Source organism: Crocodylus porosus, unplaced genomic scaffold (genome assembly GCF_001723895.1).
Source record: "Crocodylus porosus isolate Cpor-Errol unplaced genomic scaffold, CroPor_comp1, whole genome shotgun sequence".
Lineage (NCBI taxonomy): Eukaryota > Metazoa > Chordata > Crocodylia > Crocodylidae > Crocodylus > Crocodylus porosus.
The window spans coordinates 70867884-70884997 of NW_017728947.1; the positions used below are offsets into that span (position 1 = coordinate 70867884).

Below are 17114 nucleotides of genomic sequence, written 5' to 3' on the forward strand. Positions count from 1 at the left end.
GGAAGCAGGACAGGAGCTTGAGCCCACAGCCTGCACCTGCCCCATGTACATATCTGGGGGGTGCAGGTCCCCCAGGAGTGCACACAGCAGCACGGAGCCACCCCACCTGAGCCCACAGCAGGCAGCAGGGGACAGCAGGGGCATGGGGCTGCAGACCCAGGTCCACACCCCTGGCAGCTATGGGACCCCTCCAGCAGGGCTGGGGGAGCAAGGGCTGTGGGTGGAGGGTGATGGGCAGCAGCAAGGCTGTGGGGACAGGGAGCGAGAGGCAGAAGCAGGGCCAGCGGGTGTTGGGGGGTTTACTAGATTTTGGGGGTTTTATGAGAGAATTTGTGATTTTTTTAGCAGAGAATTTGGTATTTATCAGGGAAAACCAGGATCCCTGGTTATAAAAGGCCCCAATAAAAGCAATCAATCAAGCAGCTGCCTACAGTTTGTCTTAAATAGCTGCAATGCTCTAGTTTTTCAAGCCACAGGTAGGCTAGCTCAGTGTAGAGTAGTGATCATCAAGCACCAACTGACACAGGCTTATGGGATCAGTCAGTCACTGAACACATCACCACTTTCCTGGTTGTCACCTGAGCTTGCCATATGCAAAACTAGAGGCCATATCACTGTGGGTACAGGCAGAAAGTAGAGCAGGGTTGCACCTTAGAGACTAAATGGTTCAGTGAGGCATAAGCTTTCACAAGCAACAACCTACTTCATTAGACGCTAAAAGTGTAGGTATACACTAATAAAAAATACAATATTTACATAGCTATTTTGTTCACTTTATACTATGAATCTTACAGATGAATTTATACCAAGGAAGAGAAGTATAGCTACTCTAGTGATAAGGTTACAGACAATAAGCTTGGACCTTTGCATTATAGCCTTTGAGAAATAAAGTTAAAAAACTGACTCATTTAATCTCAAGAATACAGGAAAATTAATACCCATTTTTGTTCTAATAGTGCTTCATTACAGTATGAAGGAAGGATTCTGTAGCACAGACCTTGTTTCAGGCATACTGTATATCAGGTCTTACACAAGTCTTAATCAGGTACTCAAGGACCCGATACAAAAAATTGATGCCATGCTTTAGAGACAGCACAAAAATGAATAGAATACAAGAAAGCTAGGGATTTTGATTAAAATGGAAGATAGAGACAGGAGTTTGGGGACACAGGGCTCATCTCTGTGACAGATCAGAACAACATGGCTCTCACTAACCCCTAGTACTGATAACTGAAGAATGTAATCTTCAGATAATGAATGTCTCAGAATCAGAACCAGGGCCCCAGTGAGCTTTTCAAATACCACTCTCTGATTTTGTTACAAGGAGGCTCAAACAGAAGGTTTATGGAGCAAGCCCTGATTACTGGCAGATAAGCAGAACAGACACCTTATGCATTAGAGGACAGAAGGCCATACTGCTGGATGAAGCTATAGCAGAAAGCCCAAAACCACAAGTGATGAAGATTACTTCCATTCCAAGCTGCTCAAGATAAGTTCTCCCATTTTATTAAGTAGTAAAATCATACAGTTGGACTTCTACAAAATATGCAACACAGAGTTCCCAACAATCCAGAGATTTAGCACAGAGATTAAAAAGGACTTAAGAAGTTTGGGTGAAGAATCTCACTCTGATTGAAACAAGAGATCTGGGATACCGAGATGAAGGATTTGAAGTTCTGATCTCTGTCACAGGATATACAAGAACAGAATCTGGATAACTCAAGTCAGAAATAACAACACCCTCAAGCCTTGACCAATATGCTGTCCTTCAGCAATAAAGTTCCCACAGATGTGAAGTCTCAGAAGTCCACGAAATCTTCATGTTGATGTTTGATTATAAAAAGATATTTGTGTCTATCTGACATCTGAGGAAACAGAACAGTATAACATTTTCCCAGGGCAGAGGACATGCTCAAAAGACTAAACTCCTCTCAGCTAGCTAGCTGCAAAGAAATGCAGATAGTCCTTTCCCCAATTCTTTCCTAGAGAAGTAGTGCTACTTTAGGATGCACCCCTGTCACCAAACTTTATCATCTCAAATTTGAACAGGACCAGGGACTTCAACGCCACTTCTGCCAGACCTCAAAGCAGCAACTCACTCCAAGAGAATCTTTGGTATCAACATGCCTTCCAGTTCTACCAGATCACACAACACATTTTTCAAGTGTTTCTTCCTTCAGAAAGGATTCAGAAGATGGCCCTCTTCCTTTTCATGTTTCATAGCAAAATGGAAGATTAAACATCTATCAAGACTGTAAATTTTCACAAGTTATAACTGGTGACTAGCACAGAAATTTGTCATTGGAGAGCCCATCCTGAAGGGAACGGAGGGTCCTATCTGCCGAGCCAACCCCATGGCACGGGAGGTCTGCTACCTGCCTGGGACTTAGATTCAGGATGTCACAGAGAGGATCCTGGCGTTCATTCGACCCTTGGACTAGTACCCCATGGTCCTAATCCACATGGGAACAAATGACGCAGCCAGGGGCAACTCAGACCACATCATGAAAGACTATGAGGCCTTGGGGGCCAAGCTCACGGACACGGGGGCACAGGTGGTATTCTCCTCTATTCTCCCAGTAAGTAGACACAGACGGCGTCACGAGGTCTGCATCAATGAGGTCAACTGGAAGCTTCAGAGTTGGTGCCAGCAAGCAGGCCTCGGGTTCCTGGACAACAACCTGCATTTTTGTGCAGGGGGCATACTCAGGTGGGATGGGTTTCACCTCTCCCCTAAAGGCAAGCGTGTCTTCTCTTCCAGGTTGGCTGATCTCATACAGCATGCTTTAAACTAACTTTGCTGGGGGGTAGGGCCACAGGAGGACACCTTCCAGCCAGGACAGGGTACAAGCACAAGAGGTACCCAGGTAAGGAACAAGGACAGTCCTAGGAATCCAGGGGGAGGGGGGAAGGCATGCACCAATAGGAGGCCTTAAGGGCCTTTACACTAATGCTCAAAGTATGGGGAATAAACAGGAGGGGCTCGCCCTCCAGATAACTGGTACAAACCCAGACATAGTAGGGTTCACTGAAACCTGGTGGGATTCAACACATGATAGAGCAGTAAACATTAGGGACCACAGACTATACAGGTGGGACAGAACGGAGAGGAAAAGCGGGGGAGTGGCACTCTACGTCAAAGAGCAGCACATGTCCTCAACTAACATGATGGGGTCAAAGGAGGGGCAGGCTGAAGTACTCTGGATCAGAATACAAGGGGGTCATGGGGAAAGGGACTTAATGGTGGGTGTCTACTACAGACCACCTAACTGGGGGAAGAGCTGGACCGGGAATTCTTGGGTCAGCTCACGGAGGCAGTTAAGTCAAGGGACGTGGTCATCATGGGTGATCTAAACTACACGGACATTTGCTGGCAGGAGCAGTCAGCCAGGTCTGACTGCTCACGTAGGTTCCTTGCTGGGATACAAGACCTCCACCTAACCCAGGAGGTCCAGAGTCCCACCAGGGGGAATGCCTTGCTGGACCTGGTCCTGGCCACAGGCAATGACCTGGTGAGGGGACTCCAAGTCCTCGACCACCTAGGCGATAGCAATCATCGCCTACTGGAATTCACCATCCAGCGCAGGGTGTCAAGGGCCTGCAGCAAAGCAGTAGTCCTTGACTTCAGGAGGGCCAACTACAGTGAGCTGAGAAGATTGGTAGGAGAGGCACTGCAGTTCCAAAGAGTAGGGGAACTAGGTGTCCGAGCCAAGTGGTGGTTCCTTAAGGAGACAATCCTCCAAGCCCAAGGGGTAACAGTCCCAATGCGAGTCAAAGGGGTAAGAGTGCTCAAAAGCCCCCTTGGCTCACCAAAAGCATTCAGGAATGTCTGAAAGCCAAAAAGGGGGTATACATCCAGTGAAAGGAGGGGGCTATCGCCAAAGGGGAATATACCTCCATTGCAAGAGTATGTAGGGAGGCTGTTAGGAAGGCTAAGGCAGAGACGGAACTAGGGCTAGCAAGAAGGATCAAGGACAACAAAAAGTCCTTTTTTAAATACATAGGGAGCAAAAAGAAGGCACCAGGCAACATGGGGCCCCTGCAGGATACGCTTGGCAATCTGGTGGTTGCGCTAGATTAAAAAAACAGACCTTTTTAACAAGTTCTTTGCCTCCATTTTTCTGAGTAGGAACCAGGATTTCATCCTGTATCCTGGTGGGGGAAGACTCAAGGAGAGACTCCGCCAGGCCTAGGGTCAGGGAGTACCAAGGTAGGGAACTTCTGGAGGGGCTGGATGTGTTCAAATCAGCAGGTCCAGAAGTTCTCCACCCCAGGGACTGAGGGAATTGGCAGGGGTCATCGCAGGGCCCCTGGCACAGCTTTACAAGCACTCGTGGTGCTCTGGCCAGGTGCCAGAAGACTGGAAGAAGGCCAGTGTAGACCTCATTTTCAAAAAAGGGAGGAGGGAGGACCCAGGCAACTACAGGGACCTGAGCAGATCAGCAAGTCCAACCCCCTGCCATGGGCAGGAAAGAATGCTGGGGTCAAACGACCCTGGCTAGGTGATCGTCTAGCCTCCTTCTGAAGACCCCCAGGGTAGGAGCAAGCACCACTTCCCTTGGAAGTTGGTTCCAGATCCTAGCCACCCTGACTGTGAAGTACTGCCTCCTGATATCTAGCCTGAATCTACTCTCAGTCACCTTAGGATTTTGTGACCTGGTCATAGAAGGCCATCAGGTTGGTCTGACAGGACCTGCCTCTAATGAACCCATGTTGTTGCCCATAAGCATACACTCCCCTGCTGGTCCCTCACAGATATGCTCCTGGATAATTTTCTCAAAGAGCTTCCCCAGGACTGAAGTAAGACTAACAAGCCTATAGTTTCCTGGGTCCTCCTTCCTCTCTTTTTTGAAAGTAGAGACCACATTGACCCTTTTCTAGGGTCCTGGGGAAGCTCTTTGAAAAAATTATCCAGGAGCACATATGCAAGGGACCAGCAGGAGGTAGGATGCTGAAGGGCAACCAGCATGGGTTCATCAAAGGCAGGTCCTGTCACACCACCCAGATAACCTTCTACAATCAGGTCACAAAATCATTGGATGCAGGTGTTGCAGTGGATGTAGTCTTTATTGACTTCAGGAAGGCCTTCGACACCGTCTCCCACCCCATTCTCATTAAAAAGCTAGGTGACTATGGCATTGATGCCTACACAGTCAGATGGGACGCAAATTGGCTAGGGGGCCACACCCAGAGAGTGGTGGTGAACGGGTCATAGTCAACCTGGAGGGAGATGGGTAGTGGAGTCCCCCCAGGGCTTGGTCCTCAGGCCTGTACTGTTCAATTTCTTTATCAGCAATTTGGACGAGGGGGTGAAAAGCACCCTGTTCAAATTCGCTGACAACACCAAGATTTGGGGTAAGGTGAACACACTAGAAGGGAGGGACACGTTACAACTGGACTTGTACAGGTGACAGGGATGGGCAAATGTGAATAGGATGGGATTCAATACTGACAAGTACAGGGTACTGCACTTGAGCAGGAAGAACCAGCAGCATACTTATAGGCTGGGGGATTCCCTTCTTGAAAGCACAGTGGCAGAAAGAGATCTTGGAGTCGTATCAATTCCAAAATGAACATGGGCCACCAATGTGAGGATGAGGTCAGCAAGGCTAACTGCAGCTTGTTATGCATCCACAGATGCATCTCGAGCAGGTCCAAGGAGGTGATCTTCCCCCTCTATGCAACACTGGTCAGGCCACAGCTGGAGTACTGAGCCCAGTTCTGGTTGCCGCACTTCAGGAGGGATGAGGCCAGCATCGAAAGGGTCCAGAGGAGGGCCACTCACATGATCGGGGGCAGCAGGGCAGGCCCTATGAGGAGAGGCTAAAGGACCTGAATCTGTTCAGCCTTCACAAGAGAAGGCTGAGAGGGGATCTAGTGGCCATCTATAAACTTACCAGGGGTGACCAGAGGGGATTGGGTGAGACCCTGTTCCCCCCGAGCACCTCCCAGAGTAACAAGAAATAACAGCCACAAGTTGATTGAGAGCAGGTTCAGGCTAGACATCAGGAGGCACTACTTCACAGTCAGGGCGGCCAGGATCTGGAACCAGCTTCCAAGGGAAGTGGTGCTGGCTCCTACCTTAGGGGTCTTTAAAAGGAGGCTAGGTAACTACCTCGCTGGGGTCATTTGAGCTTAAACTTAGTAGGGGTCATAAGAGCCCTTTACTCATTTCTGCCTAGGGCATGGGGTCGGACTACATGATATACTCAGGTCCCCTCCAACCGTACTTCTATGAAACTATAAAATGTTGCTAGAAGTACAAGTGTTGAGGACCACTTGCCTAGTAGCCTCAACCACAGTGCCACTTGGGTCAACATACCCTAACAAAAAGGGAAATAAAATTAAAAATAAAACAATACTGAAGTAAATGCCAGGTAAAGCAGTGCAATGACAGCTTACCCCACTTGATAATATGCAAGCACTGAAATAGTTTCTTTACAAAAAATAAGCATATTTATCTGTTCACAGTCAAAAATCCCCAGAAGACAAAAGGATAAAACCCAGTGAAGGAAGCAGTGCACTGCACTCTGAGCAGGCTAAAGGATGAGCAGTTCCACACCTCCTCTACACTCCTGGCATTCACAACAAGAAGAAGGTAAGTGTACACACAATTCTAGCAAACATGACTTGCCAGAAGTTTCAAGCTGGCTCATACCAATAGTACCAGTAAATGGAATATTTGGATCCCCTCCTGAGACTTAAGTGCTGGCATTTCCCCAATTTGGGCATTCCAAAGTCCTCCAATCCTCTCCACCCCCTTGTTACTGCCATTTTGGTTGATGAAAACTAAACAAACTTCAGCTTTCCTGTAGCTGAAGTGTTTGCTACTGAACAAAGAAATGAATTCTTGGCGTGGCCCAGGTGACTGTAGGGGCACCTAAATCTGTTCTAGTCAGGGACAGCTTTGTGATACAATTTAGTCATGAAAGTTCCTGTACAATCCACCTTCAAATTTCAAATCCTAAAATCAATTATTCTCCCAAGGGAAAAAAAAGTGTTAAACAGTTAAATTCAGCTTTCAGTTATCTCTCCAAAGACTATCTCCAATATTATAGTAGGATATTTTTATTTCAACCAGTCTATTCAACTGGGCTGGAAGTCCTGCAACTGAAGGGACTCTCAGCCCCAACAGCTGCCGACTCTAGGCCCCAGCAGCACCCCACAACTGCAGAGTCTAGCAGTCCTGGAAGCCATAGGGCACAGCTGCAATCTCCCAGTCCCAAGAGGCTTCATGCATAGGATGACCATAATTATTTTAGGGAAATCCAGGATGGGGAGGCCAGGGGGCACATGCACACATGCCAGGGCAGTGTGTGGCAGCAGGCAGGACCGGAGCAGCCATCAGGAGTGCAGTGTCTTTCTCACCGGGGCTGTGGCCAACACATGCTGGGAAGCGTGGTGCCTGTCTCACTGGAGCCAGGGCTGTGGGCTGGGGCCAGGGCTAGGGTGCCAGCCAAGCTGGGGGCACTGCATGGGCTCAGTCTGCCCCATGCTAACTCATAGCTCCAGTCCCATCCTGGCCCCTGCAGCTGCATCATGGCCATGTGCCCCCGAGCCAGGCAGGTACAGCAAGCCCCCAGCCTTGTACTCCACCTCCCCCGGTTAGGGCTGGGAGCAGCCAGGCCAAGCTGAGCTCTCTGGATGGGGGTTGTGATGCAGCTGGCCTGGGCCATCCCAGAAGCACATGGCCAGGCTGGTGCCAGAATGGGGCCAGAGCCCTGAGTCAGCGCAGGGCGCACAGAGTCCACTCAGCACCCTCAGCCTAGCCAGTGCCCCAGCCCTGGCTCAAACCTGCAGCCCTAGGTCCACTGACAAAAGGCACCAGGCTGTCCAGTGCATCCTGACAACTGTTACAGCCCTGCCCACTGCAACACAAACACACACAAACATATGCACAGTCTCCAGTATATTAGCACTGCAGCAACCAGGAGCAGGACCAGGCAGGACAGCATGTCACACACATAGAACCCTGACCAAGCAGCTCTCAGGTTCCCACAAATCTGGGACTTTTGCTTAAATTTTCTCCAATGGCTCAGACTCTGAAAGGCTACAAGATCTGAGATATATGGGTACCCTATTCACACATCCTTGGGACTGGGAGATCACATCAGTTGCATCTCCCAGCTGCAGGGGTACATGGAGTATCCTTGTGGCTGGAAGCCGCTCGGCTGGGGGGATCCTAGTCATGGCAGCTTGCTTCTTGCTGTACTGGCAGTAAGGCACAATGGGATCTAATGCACGATCCCACAATCACACTTTCTACCATGAATGTGTGGCATGGCAGGAGGCGCAATGGTGTGGATCGCACATTAAATCCCATTGTGCCTTTACCTGCACATGTAGATGGGGCCCAAGACACATTACAGCAATGTCAAGTTAGGGTTTTGTTTTGTTTTTTACTTCTGTTTGCACAAAAGCTTGTAGTCAGAGAATTTACTATTCCCTGGATGTGAGAAATGTTCTAAAGTGAAGGTTATTGCTCTTCCCAAAGCATTAGGAAGTTTTTAGTATATGGCAGAACTAATGTGGCTTCTACCAAGAAAAATTACTCACTTTTGTGCGATCTTGTCATTTTGTCCGATTTGGCAGAAGCATCTTTGACTCGGTTGTGGTATTCTACAAGGAATGTCCTTTCATGCTCAAAGAAGTCATCTACATCCTATAAGACAAACCAGACTTTTATTCCTAGTTTGTAAGTCTGTGCAATCACCACAACTGCATAAAGTTAAATAATTTACACTGCAAACAATCATTTTGTAAGCCACATAGGAAAATTTGTTTCTCTTTAATTACTTGTTGAATAACAGGTGTAAGAGTAGAAGCCTTTCTTGCAATATTTTAGACTCTGTGGACATGTCTACATGAGATGCTACTGCATTGTGGTTATTGCACATTTATCCAGTAACTAAATAAATGCACAGTAACCAGAGTTACTGCGCAGTACCACCACCAAACGTCTTAAGTGATGCTACTGCACAGTAGCCTCATAATACTATGCAGTAGCACATCACACCACGGACAATGCTAGTATGCTACTGCACAGTATTATGAGGCTACTGCGCAGTCAGCATCTCATGTAGACACACACATTAGAATCCCAATGTCAAGATGAGCATATGGATGAATTTAGATTTTAAATGGAGAGTTTCTTCATTCATTTGCAAGAAGTATCTTTCACCTCTAAGTCATCAGCTACATTCTAACCCAAACCAGTTGTCATCTTTCATTAAACTTATTCCCATCCCTCAACTGTATGTATGCTCAAGCCCTCATAGACAGGTATCTAACTACATAGAAGGATTACTTATAAAGATGTCAAATGGTGTCACTTGTAGTTTCAGGAACCTTGAACTCCTCTGAGATCCTGATCATTCAGGTCACCCAGTACATGGGTCATTCAAGCTGGGGTGTCAAAGGTAGTTTGACAAGATGCCAACCATACCACTCCTGTGCCATCAACTGGTATGACAACCTAGTAGCCCTCAGGGCTAATATGGTTTAGTCAGACCTTTGGTCTACACCACTTTCAAAACAATAACTATAATGATTGGAAGAAGCCAAAATGTTTTTAAATAACACTAAATTTGCCTAATGTAATCTTGCATGCAAGATTGAAAAATGACACTCATCTATTCTGTTTTATTTTTCTTCTTGAATAAAGGCTGTTATCTACCTTGCCCTTTGGATTCCCTTCCACCATGATCAATTAATGGTTGTATTCACCATGTCCGGTGTCTCTTAAAAATTCAAGAGCACACAATTAAGAAAGTTAGGGGACTTGAAATATCTACTCACTCACTTGTAGTAGCAAGTGAGAAACTTTTACTAGAAACTAAGTCAGGTTCTAAGTCAGAAACTAATCAGACCTTAAATGTCTGTTATTGAAGCATTTTATTTGCAATGAACACTGAACCAAGAATATCTTGACAAAAGTTAACTAAGTGCCAATTGCTTCATCATGTTCTTCCTGAATTTGCAGATAGCCCCCGTAACTACAGCTACTCACAAGTTTGAAAAGCTGATGAAGAGCAAAATTTACGAAGTAGCAGTCAAATTCACTTCTACATTTAGAACTAGTGTACTGTAGTGAAATGTTTCACACTGCTATTTGGGAAAGCTACAAGCAAAATCAAAGTAAGTACCACTTTCACAGGTGGACAAAGATGCTCCCTCCACCCAAATAAAGTTGGGAAAAGAACAGCTTCATGTAAGCAGCAGTGAAGCAGCTCTAAAAGGAGTAATGAGGGTGGAAGGAGAACCCTTTTCCAGCAAATAAAAAGGGATCTCAATATTCCAATACTACTAGTCAAAGGGGGAGGGACATGAATGACAACACCTACAAAAGTGATCCCAGTATACCACTTATCTGTCTCAATAAGCTGGTGTTTCAGGGAGACTAGTTTTCTGACCAGGCACTCACTTAAACTTTGCCTGTGGGGTCTCGCGTCCACCTACTTGCATCTCTTTACCTCTGCCAAACAAACACTGACACATTTGCAAAACTGAAATTACATATAGCTAAGGAAAAGGGTAATAATGTACCTGATGAGCACAGGGTATATCTCTGTTTTTGTAACCATTTCAGACTTACCTTATACTTATAATACATTAGTTTAAAAAAATTAAAACAGTTAAAATAGCCAAGAAAGGAATCACCTTTACTCCTGACACAATGACACCATCTGCTGATTTAACCATGTTTTTAAAGAAGTCTTCAAGTTTCTCTTTCTTATTTTTTCCACGAACACTCAACTGAAAGATAAGATCACATCTCAAGTCAGCATGTTCAAAGGCAAGAAAAGCAGCAATTCTGCATTACAACTACAAGCAAATTTCAACAAACAACACAGCTCCACTGTCCGTCTCGCTTTATCTAACGACCCACTGTTTACTAATCTAGATCAAGCAAAGTATACTACTATATTTAGTAGTTAAAAGGACTCTGATCACTGGCAGTTAACACCTAATACATGGGGGAAGGAGTTTGGGGGGCAGCGTTATAAAAACGTGCATCTTTATAGTTTGGGAAAGAATACTAAATTGATTTGCATACACTCACATTTCTTTTCTAGTAACTTCAGTTACACACATATTTTCAAACACAATAAGAGGTTAGAACAAGCCCCTATTCTTCCTTACAACAGCAATTCCATCATCTTCAGAAATTTGTAATCCGTTTCCTTCTCACTACCACTGAACTCAAGCCTCCCACAGAATCTCCCCACATCCTTCTTGTCCATTTAGCCTCTCTAGATTTATTCAGAATTCCTGAACCAGTATTGATATTTCTACATTAGGCAATGAGGGGACCATTTATAATCCAGAGAAGTGAAATCCACTGTTCTAGTTGAACAACTCAGTTGATTAAACTGATTTGTTTTGCTTTCAGTCTATCCCTTTTTCAATTTTAAGGATTCAGTGTTTAGGTAGTACAAGACATATTTCATTTGGTTATATTAAAAAGTTGCTGAAATCAGTATTTAGATAGTGTAAATCTCAAAAGCTGAATTTAGCCTTTAAGACTGGTGGATATTAAGTACCAACTTCTTTATATCAATATTAGAACGCAACTCACTGTATGCAGGATGAAGATAGCAATCCTAGTTAAATATAACAGTATAGGCTTATCACTAAATTATTCTGTTTTCTAAACATGTCATGCTGGCATAACATTTAAGTGTTATTACTTAAGAGTTTCCCCTTAGTAAAAAAAGGATCTTTCACCCACCAAAGAGCTTAATCAAAAAATTCCTCTTAGAGGTCTTGACTTAAACAGAAATACCACTAAGTATTGAAAAGAGTTTTAAAAAAGTAACAGTTATGCTGAAGATTTGTTTCACCATGTTTTATTTTTCCTGAATTCAGTTAGGAGAATGGGCAATTAAAGCACCTTATGGAGACAGAGCCAAATCTCCCATAAATATTATTTTATAGCCAAGCTACAAGTCCAAGTTGCTTCCTGAATACCAGTTTCACAAGCTGCAGGAGAAAGGACTCCGTCAGAACTAGCTAATTGAATTTCTAAATCCAAACTTGTTTAGTATTAAGGAATCGTTGTAAATTGCCTGAATAGATGAGAAATCTTATTTATTTCTGTCATATCATGAAAGTACAATTGAATACTCTCACTACAGATGCAACTTCCAATACTCACATCCTGATTATATTCCAAGAAGACATGGAAATTTAAATCCTTTCTCAAAATTGGATGTGCTGCCACACGGCACAAGAATACTTCATGCATTGCAACCGTCTTCTTGAATATTGCCAAATATTCACTGAAAACAACAAAAAAAGAAATTAAAAATTTCCAACTGAAGCAATTAAATTTCTATTCAGCCTACTGAAAAAATTAAGATGTCTTTATCTATAGAAAAAAGTGTTAGCTGAAGTATCTAAGTTATTATTCCAGCTCCCAGTGCACTTCAAATCAGTATATGACACAATGTGTGTATGAAAAAAAAAATAATGCTAAAACATGAAAAAAATCATACCTTTACAATACTACATAGACTTCAGAAATAGTAAAAGAGTAGATATAGGTCTTTTAAAGCAGGATTCAAATGAAATCTGCATGTTGGATTCACAGGGAGTATATTATAGATGTAACCAAATTTAAGCTTCCCATATATTATCAAAAAATTAACAAGGTGCAGACTATCACACCAGTCACTATATGGCTTTATTTACAAAATCCTTCCTTTCACATCTCCATCTGTTTGCTCCCACCTCATTTGTTTGTATTTTGTTAATTTAGTTGAGTTCATATTTCAAAGAATATAGAGCAGGTCAGATAAAATTTATGTGCCTTTTTTCCTTGCTTCTGCCTTTAAAATTACCATTAAGATGTTAAGCTTAGCGCACAGATCCAAAAGAAAGTTTCATCAGGATGAGCTTTCAGTTGCCCAGTTCAACCAACAGAGTTTTAGAGTAACTGAGAATTATGATGAAGAGAATTATAGAGGAAGAATATCTATTCTTATCAATACAAGCTGCTATAGTTGATTGTTTTACAGTCAAATGGATAATTTTATTAAAGTTGTGTTGCTTGAAGAGAGATTACAAGAAGCCTTCTTCCCCATCCTCAAATTAACAATGTAATGATAACTGGCACTCTTTGCTTCCACTATGTGCAAGGATAAGATTTACATACCAGCAAACCAGCAGGCCCAGTGTTGGGGTGTGTTTGATCTCTGTGACAGTAGTAGTCATTCAGTGTAGACAGAAAAGAAGGATTCAGAGGATGAAGGTGGCAGTAGAAGAAACCCAAGGTTTCTGTGTTATCCGGCCCCTAACCAGACCACAAGAGAATCATGATCAGGGCCACCAGAAAAATCACAGATTCTTCCAAATTTATCGTTTTGCCAATTTTCAGTTTTCTGGCTTATGACATCTCTTTCGCACACTGGTCCAACATGATACTAACACACTTGCTCACAATGGTTGGATGTTGGCAAATGGAGTTCCCTTTGCCAATCACTTTCAAATTCTCTTCCTACCACTTTGGTACTTGAGAGAAGCAGTCTGGTAGCCGTGTAAACATGCACTTGAGAAATGAAATCAGTGAAGCAGAAGAAAGAATAAAGAGGTTGTCTCAAGAGAGAAAAAAGCAGGACTAAAAGAAAAGTACTCCATGTTAAGTCACATAGTACAGCCTAAGCCCTATAGCAAATTCTCAATCACTTAAAATTGTGCAACTAGGAGAGTCCTTATTTTCAAGAAACACATTTTTTTTTGCAAAATCTGGATTCTCCTCAAAAAAAATCCAAGCAATTATCAAATGTCCATTCAGCAACTGCTTACAAACAGCTGATGACAGCTATGACTGTACAAGCCCCTGTTTCTTTACAGCTTTGCAAGCTCTTCAACTTCTCCTATTTCATTTGCTAGGAAGAATGTAAAATCTGCATTTTCAGTTGCTACTAGCAAAAGTAGCTCAGTTCCCAAATACAGTGAAACAGAAAGGTCTATATAAGTGCATAGTGGGCATGTCTACATGTCACATTAATGTGCATTAAAGCATTGCAAAAAAATATATTAGCTAATGCACATTAAAATAAGCTACTGTGCATTTTTCCAGGACCTTACAATGGAGGTAGTACATTTAATGTGCATTACCTAAAGAACATTAATTGAACATGCAAGCAGCCTAGTGAAAACCAAAATGCAGGTCAGAAAAGACTGGGGATGCAATACGTCTTTTACTGTTTGCTTTAAAAAAAAAAATGAATTGATGAACAAACTGTTGTTTGCTTTTGGTTTTCAGCAAGTATGTATATCCTCTATAGAATTCCCATCATTCTGGACAATAATTTCTACAATTTTCCTGATGGTTCTGATCATGATCACTGAGATAACACTAGTTATATGGTAAGTCTGGATACTCAAAACTGTATCTTCCAGAAGGAATCACTGTGTTGAAATGATCAAAAGTATGAGACAGCAGAGAGCACTTAAAGTGAATTGCAATCCACACACAATAGTGAATAATAGGTACGCACGCTTCCAGTTCTTGTTTCATCTTGGTGAACTCTTCTTTAGTCATCGATCCTTCCCCTTCTCCAAGTTTCTGTAGTTTTTCTCTAGAGGCATCAAAATCAGGCCTGGGTGGTGCCGGTGGGATCTGTCAAATGAGTCAATCAGGGAGTACTTTTGAATTCCTCACCTTCTTAGTCAAAGTTAAAGCCCTTCAAATAAGGATACAGTAAGATGCTTGTAATTTTTAGACCCAAAATCTTCATCCCCAACCCATTAACACACCTAGGGAGAAGACGACTTACCTTATGAATGATTTGTGGAACACAAGAGCCCTAATAGTTCATTTTCTAGTCATGGTTTCCTTTCATATTACTAAAAAAATTAAGTTCTGATTTCACAACAGTCTTATATAAATTAAGCAGCATTTAATTCACTGAATTAACTTGATTCAACCAGTTCCGAGGTTTTCTCTAAGGTATTTTCCAAAATGAAATTACTATCCTCCATACATTTTCTGGAAAGCTAGGACTCAAAGTCACTGTTCCCAGGGTTTGCACATGCCGAACTGTTATTGCTAGCTAAACTGTTGGCATTAAAGAATAAATTGACTGGAAAAGAAGTTAACATAACACAAAGTAAGAACAGCACAGTAAGTAAACTTTGAGCTAAGCTTTCAACTGTATTATGATGCACACGGTATGTGGAAGAATTCAGCCAAATCGTTCTTGCATTACTATGAAAAAGTATATTAGGGTAAATGAACCAAATTATCCCCCCAGTCTAAACATGTAAGCAGAAAGAACTTTCTTAAGAAAAACTTTTCACTTCGCCATAACCTATTACCACATACAAAGAAGATCTTAAAGGCTAAGAAACCAGTCAGACACTTCCATTTATATAGCTTACAACATCTTAAGAGAGAGAGATATTATTTTCCAAGTAACTTTTAATTGTGAAAAAGGAGTAAAATGCAATATGAAAAGTAAAAATGTGTTGTCAATATGCATTTGAGCACAACACATATGCTGTAGGCACTACCAAAACAAAAGGGGTTTTTTCGGTTATACATTGTTTTTAAAAAGAGCATTCAATGAAATGTAGAAGCCTCTAGCGAGTTAAATATCTAAGATTCCTGTATTATAACAGTAACTCATTGTTAGTTGCTTTTTAAATAGCCACTTTCATCATGCAACTATGCTAGGGACATCCACTCCCTGAAGGCCTAGACTAAGTCACAAATGGAAAGCCATCTCAATTGTGCATTAGTTTTCATTGTAGTATTCTAGACCATATTTGCCCTTGCCTTTAAATAAATCCAACATAAAAACAGATTCTGCTTATTTCATTGTATACTATTCCCTACAAAAAATTCGAGAGAAGCAACGACTTTGAAGCTTAATGCTCCACCCTTCTGCCACAAAGGAAACTTGAAACTTAACAGCAGTAAGTTAAGTATTAACTCAATATCACCAAGTTTCAGAGGCTGTCCATTTTCTGTGCGTTCAAAGTTTTAAACTAAACTGCCTCAGGACAAAATACAACATTAAGCCGCTCTGAATTCTTAAAAGTAAAAAACACAACAACAAGCACGATGCAAATGTACACACAATGAAAGACTACAATGAAATTCCTAAAAATTGTTAAAGTAAGTTGAGGGCGTAATGTGAGGGGCTTAAAGAATACCCACAGCTCCCACTCGTTTTAAATGAAGAAATGGATACTCAGTACTTCTGCTAATCAAGCCTTCAAATAATAACTTTTCACAAGAGATCTAGACACAGAAAATAAAAAGGGCATAATACTTACAATGTAACCTGCATAATCTTCATTTTCAACAAAGGAATCATGAAGCCAGATGAACTCTTCATGTTGTCGAACAACAGAAAATTCATTTTGTTTGAAATTTGGTAAAGAACTCTGCAAAGGAAGGGGGAGGGGTTATTTATTTTAAGAGTGAAAGAATATTACATTACAAAAAATAGCTTTCATATAGAAGTACAGTAAAATTTCCTTCAACTCTGAAAAACAAATTATTACTCTAGATGCAGTGTCTCCCCCAAACTTTTTTGAAAATAAAATATGAGTTTGATTTTACTGTATTAACATGTACTCAAATAAGCCAAAGCATACTGTGAAAACAAACAAACAAAAACGTGAGGTTTTGGGAAACTGCTTTGGAAATTGAAATCTAAGACTGAATACAGCTCTATACTGAAGACAGAAACAACTAACAAAGAAATAGAATGTACATCACAGTGAAAAATGCAGGCGTCTGTGGAAAGGCTCCAATTGCAAACATGTCAATAATCCATTAATATAAATGTGGGACTCTCAAGACAGAATACTGTAATACATAGAAAATGGAGCCAGTTTTTAAAAACTAAAACTTACCTTTCGAAAGCAATTTTTTTTGCACACACTCCGAATCTTCTTTGTTTCATAGTTTCTAGGGTCGGAAGGGACCTGAGCAGATCATCGAGTCCGACCCCCTGCCATGGCAGGAAAAAGTACTGGGGTCAAACGACCCCAGTAAGGTGAATGTCAACCTCCTCTTAAAGACCCCCAGGGTAGGAGCCAGCACCACTTCTCTTGGAAGTTGGTTCCAGACCCTAGCCGCCCTGACCGTGAAGTAG

General features: G+C 42.5%; 1 protein-coding gene and 1 long non-coding RNA gene across 3 annotated transcripts in view; one reads left to right on the forward strand and one right to left on the reverse strand.

The window, feature by feature from the left end:
* Positions 1 to 17114, reverse strand: part of SNX6 (sorting nexin 6) — a 46774-nt gene that overhangs the window by 20591 nt on the left and 9069 nt on the right. Inside the window, exons 1-5 of one of the 2 annotated variants that reach the window (XM_019551326.1) lie at positions 16288 to 16376; positions 14505 to 14690; positions 12158 to 12281; positions 10660 to 10755; positions 8557 to 8662 (exon numbers count right to left, since the gene is read on the reverse strand). In XM_019551326.1, the coding sequence (XP_019406871.1) occupies positions 8557 to 8662; positions 10660 to 10755; positions 12158 to 12281; positions 14505 to 14548 (370 nt within the window). In that variant the 5' untranslated portion in view covers positions 14549 to 14690; positions 16288 to 16376. Of the gene's footprint in view, positions 1 to 8556; positions 8663 to 10659; positions 10756 to 12157; positions 12282 to 14504; positions 14691 to 16287; positions 16399 to 17114 lie in introns of those variants that run through there. The other variant, XM_019551327.1, reaches the window with a different exon arrangement.
* LOC109321042 overlaps positions 2832 to 17114 on the forward strand; it is a 16744-nt gene continuing 2461 nt past the window's right edge. The window contains exons 1-2 of the long non-coding RNA XR_002103944.1: positions 2832 to 2867; positions 6472 to 6598. This is a non-coding gene — a long non-coding RNA (uncharacterized LOC109321042). The remainder of the gene's footprint in view (positions 2868 to 6471; positions 6599 to 17114) is intronic.